Source organism: Mchenga conophoros, linkage group LG5 (genome assembly GCF_057382185.1).
Source record: "Mchenga conophoros isolate Kocher_MC1m ecotype Shallow Benthic linkage group LG5, M_conophoros_male_GT1.1, whole genome shotgun sequence".
Taxonomy (NCBI): domain Eukaryota; kingdom Metazoa; phylum Chordata; class Actinopteri; order Cichliformes; family Cichlidae; genus Mchenga; species Mchenga conophoros.
In genome coordinates, this window is record NC_140530.1 from 21,110,089 (window position 1) to 21,123,396 (window position 13,308).

Consider the following 13,308-nt stretch of genomic DNA (forward strand, 5'->3'; position numbering starts at 1 on the left):
AAGCTTTTCTACAGTCTGAAGTATTTCTAATCACACTATATTATAAAAAGTTTATACACAAAATTGACCGACCAGCTCCACCGCCGTTCTGTTCATAAACCGATTGATTTCTTACCTCCATATCTTTTACTTCTCTTCCATACTTACACGCTTTCCCACAATTTTCTTATTCATCTTTAACCCTTTAAAGCCGGTTGGAGCGGGCACGCTCCACTTTGCATAACTATTTTTAAATCCCGGTAGCACTGCAACCACGTGAGCTAGCGCAATAATTTTTTTTTGCATATGAAACTGGAGGAGTTGTACTTACATGTTATGCCATCAGCTTGTCCTAGGTCACAGTTTCCTTCAAAATATAGCTTTGCAAAAACTGCATAAAAAGCACTTGCAGCAACAAAAACTTATTATTCCAGAAACACACTTTGTTGATTGGATCAGCTGTTTGTAACACTTCCTGCGTCCATCAGCGCGAACTATCGCATGTCCGCCATGACCTGCCCGAAACCGGAAGTAACGTAATTTTGCGGAAATGTAGTTTTTTACCATCAGGACCTTATGAGCCTATACTGGTGTTTTTAAAAGTTATGTTTGACTTTATGACTTTCTGTGTCGTTTCTGGGATGCTTAGTACTAATATTGCACTGCTGGAAATAGTTTATTTTGATGCATATGCTGCCTTTTTGCAAATTTGCATTATAATATTTATTTTCGTTTTTCCTGCAGTATATAAAAATTGGTGTATTTCAAAAATAAAACTATGAAGACACTTAAAATAAATTTCCTGTGGTGGGAAACTATTTTGTGCAACTTTTTTGTATTTAAAGTTTTGAGGGATAAGCCTCTTAAATTTCTCTAACTAGAAATATATGTTAAAAAAAAAAGATTTTAAATTATTTTGTAGTTTATTGCACTTTTTTGCAATTTATGTAATTACTATGCACTTAATGCATACATATCATTAAAATTTGGGCTATAATGGTTGTATTGATGTATATCAACTTGAAATGCTCCCAAAAATGGCACCACAACATGTAAAAATATAATATAAGCTCTGGCGGACTTGGTTCTATGGTAGGTCTTAAAGGGTTAAGACTCAGCATTATGTTTCAGCTGCTCCGCACCAACACTGTACCTCACTGCTTCAACACACCGGTGAATACATTAACTTGCCCAGCTCTTTTAATCTAGCTCTTACTCTATTGATGTCACATACTAACGGTGTGTGGTGACTTTTAGAGGAAGGAAAGCAGAGACATACCCCTCCTGCCCCCTAATACATTAATTAATTTTAAAAAATAAAATAAAGCCTCCCTTGTCATTTAACAAACCCTATTTTGGCAAATTGCACCAGATAAAATATACCACTCTTTTGCTGCACTCTCCTTGGTAGTCTTCACTTCTCTGCTCTCCCTCCTGCCTGTAGAATTGTAAAATGCTATTACTGCTATAGCTATCTAACTATTTACTATTAGCTAAAAATGATCAGTGGTGATGATCCTGATTTTAATGTGTATCAAATATATCTATATTAAAAAATGATCTGAGCTGAATTAACAACACAAGAACTCTGTGACGTGGTTAACTGCCAATATGTACAACGAGATTAAATATCAATGAAAAAAGTAAGTAAAATAAGTTTTAGCATAAACAGTTAAACTCCGTGCATTTGGTCAACTAAGTGATTACTCAGAGATATTAATCTAAAAGTATTAATGGAGCCTCCAAATGATCCGCTGGACATGGCAGACATTCCCTTCTCTATCATTAAAACTTTCAACACCTTAAAGGAGTTATTAAAGATTTCTTGCATCATAGGCCAAAGTGGCCAATGAAAGAAGTCAGTGTTAACTTGTCTAGCACGCATTGTAGAAGTCTGTCTACAATGACAAAACAACTAGTTGCAAACTGCAGGCCTCTCAGCTTGAAAGCTCTAGTAATTGTTCATATACTAGTGCTGTGCAATACTGCAAATTTTGGTATCAATCCGATACCAGGTAAATTAACAGCAGTATTGCCAATACTGATACTTTTAATCTATAAAGAGATCTTATGTAGTGGAGAACAGTGTATCATGATTTATGAGATGAATTATTGTGTTAGGGTACCTGGGTTGTTGACCCAGTGTTTTCTGTTAGAGTTTTGAGTCTTGTTTACTCATTCTTATGTTCTCTGTGTGTCTTATGTTTCACAGTTCAGTTTGCTTGTGCTCGAGTTTTTCAGTATTTCTACTTTAGGTTGTCTTGGTTGGTAATTGGTCCCATTCATGTCTTTGTCTTGTCTCTGTGTTCCAGAGACACAGAGATAAGACAAAGACATGAATGGGACCAATTACCAACCAAGGTGGCTGTGTTCTACCTGTGTTTTGTTCCCTCATTTGCCCTCATGTATTTATTGTCCGTCTACCACCGTCAAGTGTCGCAATCTCCGTCTTGCTGTGTCCTTTCCATATGTCCATTTTGTATCTGCCCTTAGCCCTCCCAGTTTTGTTATGTATCTATCAATCAAGCAATAAAACTCTTGTTAAGTTCAGTCTTGCTGAATGAGTGCTCTGACTTTTACTAAACACAATAAAAAAAACGCAGTAAAAAAATACTTTTAGCTTTTCTAATATATTAAGTGTGTTTTTTAGAGACCTGGGATGTAAATGTGCCAGTCTTTAAAAGACTTTGTGTCAGCTTCTGTTGTTTAAATGTGCTACAGGGTAAAAAGAATTGACATGACAGAACAGAGAATGGTTTAAATATTTTTCATAGCGCATGTTTGAAGTATATTTTTTAATTTAAAAAATATATAGTAAAAATGTATTTAATAGAGTTCAGTGGGGAGTATACATAGTGGATAGAAGCAACCTATGATCCAACTGCATTAGTATCTGTCCAATACTGATACCAGCGTTAGTATTGACATTATCGATATTTGGCTCGATCTGCCCACCCTATCACACACCCATGAGAATGCCTATCCCCATATAGATTTCAAGTAGTATTCTGCCTCCAGAGTCAATTGACAACAGCTGCCACAAAATGACAGGGTTTTTTTTTTCTCATACCTGTTTGGATGGATGCAAACATGTACGCCAGTGTGTTTGTGAAATGGACCCAAATGCAGAACATGAGAGGAGATGGTAGTGAGCTTTAAACAAAAGGCGAGCCTTTATTAGATAACAAAGAAAACAAAACAACATGAACAGTGGTGAGAGCTAAACTAAAACCTAAACAGGAAAAACTAGGAAAGACTATGAACATGATTTTGAGCAGGAGCATGGAAGAAACTATGAAATACAAACATAAATGAAAACCTGAACTAGAATAAAACTCAACTTAAACCTAACTGGTAATACCAACAAAAGAACATATTTTCAATATAATATAAGAAAGCAAAAATACAAAATGAACTCAAAATGCTGGACAGAAAAGGTATGAAAGAAGCTTAATGACAGATTGCTGTTTGGGATTCAAGCAGAGAACACTTTAGTATGTATTAACTAACAATCACTTGACAATTAATGCTTTTCTTTTTCTCCGTGATGTAACATCACTGTCACATCCACTATGACTTTAATTAATTAAATATTTATTCTTTAATCATTTCTGGTATTGTGTTTAATATGATATCCTTGAGTGTTGTCTTTTTCTCCCCCTGTGTGGTAGTTTTTATACTGATTTTTGTTTTGCCTTTTGTTGTAGATAATTTTTCAAGCACAAAAAAAACTGACCGAGGAGGATGGGTACTTTTCTTTTTCTTTTTTGTTTTAATAAAATTCCCTTTATCTACTAATAATTGGGGTACTTAATTACAGGTCATTCGTGACTTCTCCTCTTACTCCTTTTCTTCTCTTTTTATCAAACAAGATGTCTCCAAATGATACTGAAGCCTTCAATATGACCAGTTTGGTCCCTGGTGATGACCCACCTAAAGGTTAGCTACTGCTTTTTTGTTTCCTTTTTTAAATTTTGGTCTAAGGGTTGTTACAGTTGTATAACAAGTAACATTATTTTGATGAGGAACCAAAATGATATAATTTAATGTGCAAAGCATTTATACAATAAACACCATCTTAGTGCATGAATATCAGAGGGGTATACTACATACCAAGATCAACGTAGCCAGGCTTTCTTTGCATTAGTGGACTTGAAACTAGGGATGGACCAATCCGATATACAGTATGGGTATCAGTCTGATCCTGATGTAAATTACTGGATCAGATATCGGGGAGAAAAAAAAATTAATCCGATCCATTAAATATCACAAAAGCACTTCGCAAAACTTGCGACATGGCACAACCCACAGGGGAGAATCTAGAGAAATGTTCTGAGGGTGGCATGAGGGTGGTAAGGAAATCAAATGGGGTGGCAAAATCAAAGCCCTTTTTATCAAACACATATGCAGGTGGTCACATATGCTTAAATTTACACAAAATGTCAGAAATCTGCATTGTCATGAACAAAAATTTAAACCTAGTTTTTCATTATTTCTTGGGTTAACACTCTATTTATCAGGTGTCACAATAAGATGCCCCACAAAATTATTTGTGCCAGTAAGTTTATCTGTCACAATACAGAGGAGAACAACACAGGGATAAACCCTGCAGGCGTGACTCACTCCTCTTTTTCACCTAGAGACAGCGTTTACATTGCAATCTGCCTTTGTGACATTCATTAGTACCATCACTCACACACAAAACAAAACAACAACTACACAACAGACTAATTACATGAGACAACTCAACACACAAACTAGATACTCCATGCTAAAAGTCACAAATCTCCCACATCTCAAAGCTCTCTCTCTCACTCGCTTGCTCTGTCTCGCTGTCTACCTTCACTCCCAGCTGCACCTTATGCACAATCTGTAGTATTCATTTCATTTCTGTCATCCTGTATTTTATGTATATAAGATTTAGATTGGTTATTTATGGTTGGTTTATACACCTTTGTGTATGTATGTGTGCATATGTTCATGGGTGACATGGCCCAAAATACATATCTTGATATTCTTTAGCTGGATGGTGGTATACAATAGATATCTTGATATTTTTTTTAAAGCCATAAAGTAAGAACAAAAAGAGAATTCCTAATCAAAGCTTTGTCCCAAATCTCACATAGGCACTTTTATTAACATACAGCATAGATGTACATGAAAAAATTACTCAGAAATAAATTGTCAGCATTTATTAAATACTAATGCTCCATAAATAAATGTATCACTCTGCGAGGCTCCTGACTACAGTAGCCGTAATGCTCCTACAATCCATCAAGCAGTGGGGCTTCATAGCTTACCAAAGTCGTACTAAAACATTTTTTGACAGATTGCTGAGCGCCGTGTACCACACAAAATTACAGACTTGGATGCAAATATTCTGATTGGCTGTCACGGTCTCCAATCAGCTGGCTAGCTACTGGATTCTGAAAAGACAGTCCAGAATGTAGCTAAATCCAGTGGAGTGGTTTGGTTTAAACTAGATTAAAACCAACAAGGGTTGTAAGAAATGATATATTTTAAAATAAAATAATTAAACATACTAACCGAAAATGGATTTAGCAAAGCCTCCTTTTGGAATTGGATCCAGCTGACCATGATCATGGTAACCATTCACAAGATCATCACAAGTGTACAGAGCACTAAAATAAACGTGTTAATCTATTTATATTACTGCTCAATGAAATCTTGGTGTTGCTGTCTATTTCTAAAGTAACAGCTGTAAAAGCTCTAAAGGGTTAGACTGCATGAGATTAAACATAAAAGAGACTTGGAAATTGTAGTTTGTCACCAAATAAATGAGAAATTAATTTTAGTGATCAAATAGATATTCCCTGTGATAAACAGTCTACAAATGTAACTGATCACTTTTCTAATCTGTGTTCTAGTAGCTGCAATTACAACAGTTTCAAAACAAAGGTTTGTTAAAAGAATAGGAACAAGCAAAAAAAAAGATTAGATATTTTCTACTTCGCCATCTGAATGTGAATGCATGCCATGACAATGTGACATGTTTGCTGGGCTTTTTTTTACTGCTGTTGTCTACATGTTGTTTATATAAAATGCTTTCCTTCAGTAGTGAATCGATATTGCACTTACTGGATACTATAAAAACAAGAATTAGTGAAAATGTGTCACTACCAGCCAATTGTAAGCCAAAAGTTCTAACATAGACTGGTCTGGACCAGGTAATGTGTTCATTATAGGTTACCATAGTGATGTAGGTGGTAAAAAGAGCTCCTGCTTTACACTCAATGTACCTTGCTAACCCAATAATTTTCCTTTAAGGTAAACTCCTCAGACATTTTCCTATTTCATACACATACAAGAAGACATACAAAGTGAAATAAAGGTAACTCTGGTTCTGTATTACTCACAGGGTCTAATCAACTCAAAAGACAAGAGTCTCAAACTGAGAATGTAAGTGAGACAAGTGCATCATCAGCATTTAATATATTTACTACAGAAAAAAATACAGATGCAAATAACTTTTGCTCTATTTTTTTTCTAGTCTTCCTTATACCACTTGTACTCCAGCATCCCTGAGGAGCCAGATGAAACACCTACAGTGAAAACCGACCTGGCATACAGCACTCTACAGGCACGCTGAAACACATTAAAAATAATTAACTGGCAGAAAACAGAAGATAAGACTAAATGGCCATTACCACACTCAAGCCATATCGATAAGACAGGAAAATATTTTTCTTTCTTTCTTTCTTTCTTTCTTTCTTTCTTTCTTTCTTTCTTTCTTTCTTTCTTTCTTTCTTTCTTTCTTTCTTTCTTTCTTTCTTTCTTTCTTTTATTTTGTAGGAATCTCACCTGGATAATATTTCTACTTAAGACAATAATTTCCAAAAGATTAATAGAGAATTATTGAACCCAATTTAACATTTTGTATGTGCATGGCTTGCTTTCTGGTGTCAGCCCAGAGATTTGTATTACCAGTGCAGTATTATTCAAGTAGCATTTCTATGTTCTACATAATGTGTTCTGGAGTTTTTTATATACTGTCATTACTATGTCTCACAAGGGCAGTGCCAGCAAAAATGCTGGAGCTTTCTTTATGTTTATCTACCTTGTTAAGAATGATCTTAATAAGGGCACCACCTTTAAAAGAAGAAAAACCAATAAAGCAATTAAGCTAATTTTAACTGATTAACCATTAATTTGGACATTCTAATAACTAAATTTGTTAAAATCAGCAGGAAATCTAAATAAGGTTTTAATTTAATCAGTCTTATAAAATAGACTATCAGTTTGAAACCAGTTTATAATAATTACAATCACAGTTATATGTCAATAGTCAGTGAGGTTGAAGGATTTGAGAATTTTGCAAAGGTTGGCAGCATTCATTCCTATACAACATTAATTATGCCAACATTTGTATTAAAGAAAAAAATATTTACAACAGCGCTGAGGAAAAGCAAACAAAGATCTAACTAAAAACTAAGAGAAGAATATATGTGCATGTGAGAAAATTTCCTCACCTTGTGCTTCAATGTTAAAAAGAAATGACAAAAAAGAGAGCAAAAACTGCCTTGGTGTAAGAAGGAAAGGAGATCTGATAGTGACCATGAGAAAACCACCTGATCCACCAGACACGTTTGCAGAAAATGCATTACTGCATGCAGACATTGCAGGGGAGATGATATATGTAAAGCCAAGAAGTTTCTATTGACCATGGAAGGTACAGTATGAAATACAGTCCTTCTATACCAATACATGGCAGCTGCATTAAACATTGTCTGTATTATGTTCAAGATATTTTTGTAACAGGATATGTTTTATTCTTTTGGACACAGATTCACATAAGTACACACACAGACAAAAAAACAAACTGTAAATGAAGTTTTTTCTTAAATATCATTGGCTTTAAAACAAGAACAAATAGAATAAAGCCATGTTAAAATCTACACTGTCTTTCTGGTAATTTATATTATTTCATCAATGTATATTTTAAAAAAGTAAACAAAATATGAATGTACTTCAATACTAAAAGGGGAAACCGTCTCATTGTGCAAATTTATATCTGTTCATGTTCTCTAAAAGCAGACCGTGAATAAAATTTTCTTGTGCAGATGCTGATGAAGTAAATTTAAAAGTCTTGCCTTGAAAAAGTGAAACCCAAATATATAATTAAATGCAGACCACACGGGTGAGAGAACAACTCTGCATTCTCTAGGCTCTATTTCTATACTTCATATATTTACATCAACCCCAGCATGAGAACAAATGAATACTTCAACATTACATCACTATTTACAATTATGGTATTGCATTTATGACTTCTGTATTTTTTCCAGTTCCATTCTTGATGGTTTAACAAAACACAAAACATGAGCTGGCTTTACTTAGCCATGAACTGGTAATTTATTTAAAAACCAAGTCAACTGTGATAATTGATCTAAATATGAGAATAAATGCTGTGCCTTTGTATTCTAATTGAATTAGCACTTTAACTAAATAAAGTGCACATTATCAAGTCATTATCAAACTTTAAGTTTTATACTTACTTTTAAAAATAGTTAAGCATTTATGTTGCCAATAAACAAAATATCTTTACAGCTGTTTTTTTTTTTTTTTTTTTGGACAAATTCATTCTTTTTAAGGTTGTGCCCAGATATCTTTTTGTTTTTTCTTCAAATCATAACAGCACATTTGCATCAGTGTAGAACCTTCAGAAATCTATTTTTGCGGTTTATCAAAATGTGTTTCTTATCTTTGTGTTTCTTTCGTAAGTTACTACTAGTATTTAGTATTTATTTATTTATTGTCATTGTCAAGAACAATGAAATTGCGTTTGGGGCTTCCATACAACCCAAAAAAAAGAAGAAAATAATAAATACCCCTTAAAACCCAAGTGTACATATTTAACCCAGTGTGACTCCAATGCAATAAGACAATCCTTAGCAATAATGTTCGTAGAAATTCAGACAAAGACCTGAGAAACATGACAAAATACAACAATGCAACCCATTCAATATTATTGTACTGTGAGATATGATATCAGATATGATAGTTATCTATTTAAGAAAGAGGGGGGGGGGGGGGGGGGCAGGAGGGGGAAGAAAATAAAGATATGCACCAATGCAGACCAGTTCATTGCTATTAAGAAGTTGGATATGGTTATTGTCCGTGAGAGGGGGGCAGAGAGTTCAGGAGCCTCACAGCCTGTGGATACAGGCTGTTGGCCAGTCTGGATGTTCTGGCCTGTATAGACCTGTACCTTCTCCCTGAGGGCAGCAGATGGAAAAGGTGGCGCGCAGGGTGATGTTGGTCCCGCAGGATACTGTGCACCCTCCTCAGACAGCGAGTGGGGAAGATATTACTGATCTCTGGCAGACTTGTTCCAATAATTCTGCCAGCTTCTTTCACCACCCGCTGGAGTGCTTGCTGATCGGCCTTGGTGCAGCTGGGGAACCACACTAGAAATCCATACGTCAGAACGCTGCTGATGGCACAGTTGTAGAAGTTCAACATCAGAGATCTGGGAATGTGTGCGCTCCGCAGTCTCCTCAGGTAGTAGAGGCGCTGTTGGGCCCCAAACGCAATTTCATTGTTCTTGACAATGACAATAAATAAATAAATACTAAAATACTAAATACTAATACTACTAAAACTTTGTAGGGATGTAGAGTGGGGTCATGTTAGGATTCCATTCAAATTTGGCTTACTTCCACTAAGGTCTTCAAGGTGAAGTTAATGATTTATTGGTCAAAAAGTGATAGAATATAACTTAGAAATTATGATTCTGGTGTATATGGTCAGCGTATAGAAAGTACCGTATAAAGACTTGGATGTCATGTCAGATTAGACCTCTGACCTCTCATTCAAGATCAATAGACTGATATGAAGGTCAATGCGATATTACAGTTTTTCTCAAATGCTAAAACACAAAAGCCAATCCTCTAAACCAAATGACCAGTTGTCTAAACACGTTTACTAAATCTAGCCATCATTTACCAATATCATAAACACATGTCACATGAAGACACAATTCACAGAACATAATCCTCCATTGTCATAAATCTAAACACATCTTTCCTTGATAAAACACAAGTTGCAAAAGAACTCTGCTCACATGCTTGCCACGGTCAGCAATATTTGAACACAATGAACACACCTGGCGTCATTCATTACACACAACGACTCAAAATTGAAGACACTTGTTGCTAATGCTGTGACCACATGTATAAAAGCAAGTTCAGAGTGCACAGTATGCTGAAGATTCCAAACAAACACAATGGATGAAGGCAGAGTCAGGGGAAGAGGAATTCGATGCAGAGGAGGGAGAAGAGCTGGCCCTGGAAGAAGAGGAGCAGGCCAACGAGGAAGAGGAGTTCAAATGGGAGGAGGAAGAGGAGCAGGCCAACGAGGAAGAGGAGGAGGCTAACATGGGAGAGGAGAAGGTCCAGGAGGGAGAGCAAGACCACCTCGCACCATCATTACGGATGAGATGCGAGCAACAGTCATTGACCATGTCATTGTCCATGGCATGACAATGGCTGAAGCAGGACTAAGAGTCCGTCCAAACCTGAGTAGGTTCACCGTGGCCACCATTATCAGGGCATTCAGACAACACAACAGGTATTGTACTCGATTGCTTTCTTTGTCACAATACAGTTTTACAAACCTGTGAAAGTAGTCTATTGGTTTCAAATCAGTTGTGACTGTATTGGCACTGTATTGTAGTGTCAATTGACAACACGTTTCTTTCTTTAGAGTTGAAAGAATGCCACATAGAGGTGGGAGGGTTGCCATATTTACAGCAGCACAAGAAACCCTCATTGTGGATATGGTTCGTGGGAACAACCTCATCAGACTCCAGGAGATCAGAGACAAAGTCATTGCCGATAATGTCAACTTTGAGAGCATTGACGATGTCAGCTTGCCCACAATAGACCGAGTTCTCCGGCACCAAAAGACGCGGATGAAACAGGTCTATAGGGTTCCCTTTTAGTGCAACTCTGCGCGACACAAAGACCTACGTTACGAGTATGTGCAAGTAAGTATAAATCCATGTTCACAGTACAGTTAGTGGACATACTGTGTTGCTCAGTGGCCTACATTACTTCTGGACAATACTGTGCTACCTGATTGACTGTTGTTCTGAACACCTGTGCACTTTCACATTTTCACAGAGGATATTACAGTTGGACGCGATGGCCAGACCTCATGAGTACCTCTTCCTGGATGAGGCTGGCTTCAACCTGCAGAAACGAAGGCAAAGAGCCCGTAACATCATTGGCCAAAGAGCCATCACTGAGGGCCTTGGCCAACAGGGGGGGTTAATATTACCCTTTGTGCGGCCATGGGTTCGGAGGGGCTTGTCCACCGGCATGCTGTCCTTGGGTCTTACAACACCCAACGTCTCCTCACCTTCCTAGAGGAGCTAAAAGACATCCTCCTGGACCGCCAACAACACCATCCTGGGCCCGCACATCACATTTATGTGATCATTTGGGACAATGTCCGCTTCCACAGAACAAACCAAATCAGAGAGTGGTTCACCACCAACAGTGACCACTTTTTAAACATCTGTCTGCCACCCTACTCCCCTTTCCTGAACCCTATAGAGGAGTTCTTCTCATCGTGGAGATGGAAGGTTTCTGACAGACAACCATACACAAGAGAGAACCTCCTAAGGGCAATGGAGCTGGCCTGTGTTGACATCCCAGCGGAGGCCTTCCAAGGATGGAATTGCCATTCCAGGGCGTTTTTCCCACGGTGCCTGGCAAGAGACAATATAGCCTGCGATGTGAATGAGGTGATGTGGCCCGACGCAGCTCAGTGACATAATGCCGCACAGTGATTGTGGTGTGAATAACGTAAATAAAAAAACTTCACACCCTGATCATGTTTTCAAGAGTACTGTTGTGTGCAATAGATTCTGTTTTTGCATTGAGTTGTGTTACAGTAGTGTACATACATGCAGCATTTTTTATAGATTTATACTCTTCATATGAAACTCAGAAATCTAAATGCCTAATCCTCTGCAGAGATCTGCGACGATCCGTTACTGTATAGTTTCTAAAAATATGCATTGGCAGTTATGAAACAAAGAACCTTCTCACAAATTGAGCATTGTGTTTTCAATTGTTTTGCTGTAGTGTGTAATGATGTGTATAGTGTTTACATTTTTGAAATCTTCGAGCTGCTCTTTTGGTGTGAAAGTTTGAGTTTTGCAGTGGGAAGGTGTGGTTGTGTTTATGTAGCTTTAGAAAAGGGTGTTGTGTTTAGACATTGGGGAACATGGTGGAAACGTTTGTGAAATGTGTTTTAGCATTTGAGAAAAACTGTAATATCACCGCGGTAGGAATTAGAACAAAACTAATGGGAAAGGAGACCCCTTGGACATAAATCAGTGTGATGAGAACTATTGATAACAAAAGAAAGAAGCTGTGGAAAAAATTTATCTGTCCCATCCGCTAACATGGAGGAGGCGGGGTTTATGACCTATACTGCAGCCAGATACCAGGGGGCGATAGAGACGTTTTGGTTTCATTTTTGGGGAGCTGTCGCCTTGTCCATGTTTTCTGCAGTCATTGGTACAAACAGACCAGTTTTACTGTAACAGGTGCGCTTTCATGTGCAAATGATAGCATTTCAGATCGTTTGGCAAGTTGTTGAGTAAGGACAAGAGAGGCATTGTGGACAAAACAAGAAACCCCCCATAATCTTTAGTTAAAATATTATATTTGGTTAAAATGTTCTGATTGTTCAAATATGTTATTTTCTTTGGTTGTTGTAAAATAATGTGTGCCACAGTCTCCAATAAGACATGGTACGGGAAGGGTAGTTATTCCTCAGTTCCTAAAGCTGAGCCCACAGATTGCAGAGAATGTGGGAAAGTTGGCTGTTAATCCCCATTATGTGTCATTAGTATATACTCATTGGTAGCGATAGTCATGAAGCTAACAATTAGCAGCTAGAGCTAATTCGCTAATGCTTGTGGAAATCTTGTGGTGCTGTAGTGGACCTATACCGATGTAATCACAGTGGGTGAAGACTGGTGAATCACACTATCTTTGTTTATGTTATTTCATTTATGTTACTGTTAGGAGTATTAGCATTTGAATTTAAAGACTAACCATAAGGCAGTGCGCCTAAAAAGAGCTGTGTGAGACTGTACAAATGTGTAACGATGTGCCATGTCTATATATTTGCAGGCACAGTAAAGTAAAACTAATAAAGCTACACTGGTTGCAATTCCTTTCAATCCAAGTGTGCAACAGTTGCCTTGAACTGTGGAAAAAAAAAATCAGATATAGTAGGTTGACCATATTTTGATTTCCAAAAAAGAGGACACTTGGCTCAGTCATGAAG

At 37.2% G+C, this 13,308-nt stretch overlaps 1 protein-coding gene across 1 annotated transcript in view; it reads left to right on the forward strand.

The window, feature by feature from the left end:
• The window catches only part of LOC146574464 (uncharacterized), a 51,634-nt gene extending 44,965 nt beyond the window's left edge, over positions 1 to 6,669 (forward strand). Inside the window, exons 19-22 of the mRNA XM_085274117.1 lie at positions 3,687 to 3,727; positions 3,852 to 3,918; positions 6,359 to 6,399; positions 6,491 to 6,669. Coding sequence (XP_085130243.1) covers positions 3,687 to 3,727; positions 3,852 to 3,918; positions 6,359 to 6,399; positions 6,491 to 6,589 — 248 coding nt within the window. The 3' untranslated portion in view covers positions 6,590 to 6,669. The remainder of the gene's footprint in view (positions 1 to 3,686; positions 3,728 to 3,851; positions 3,919 to 6,358; positions 6,400 to 6,490) is intronic.
• The last annotated feature ends 6,639 nt before the right edge of the window (positions 6,670 to 13,308 follow it).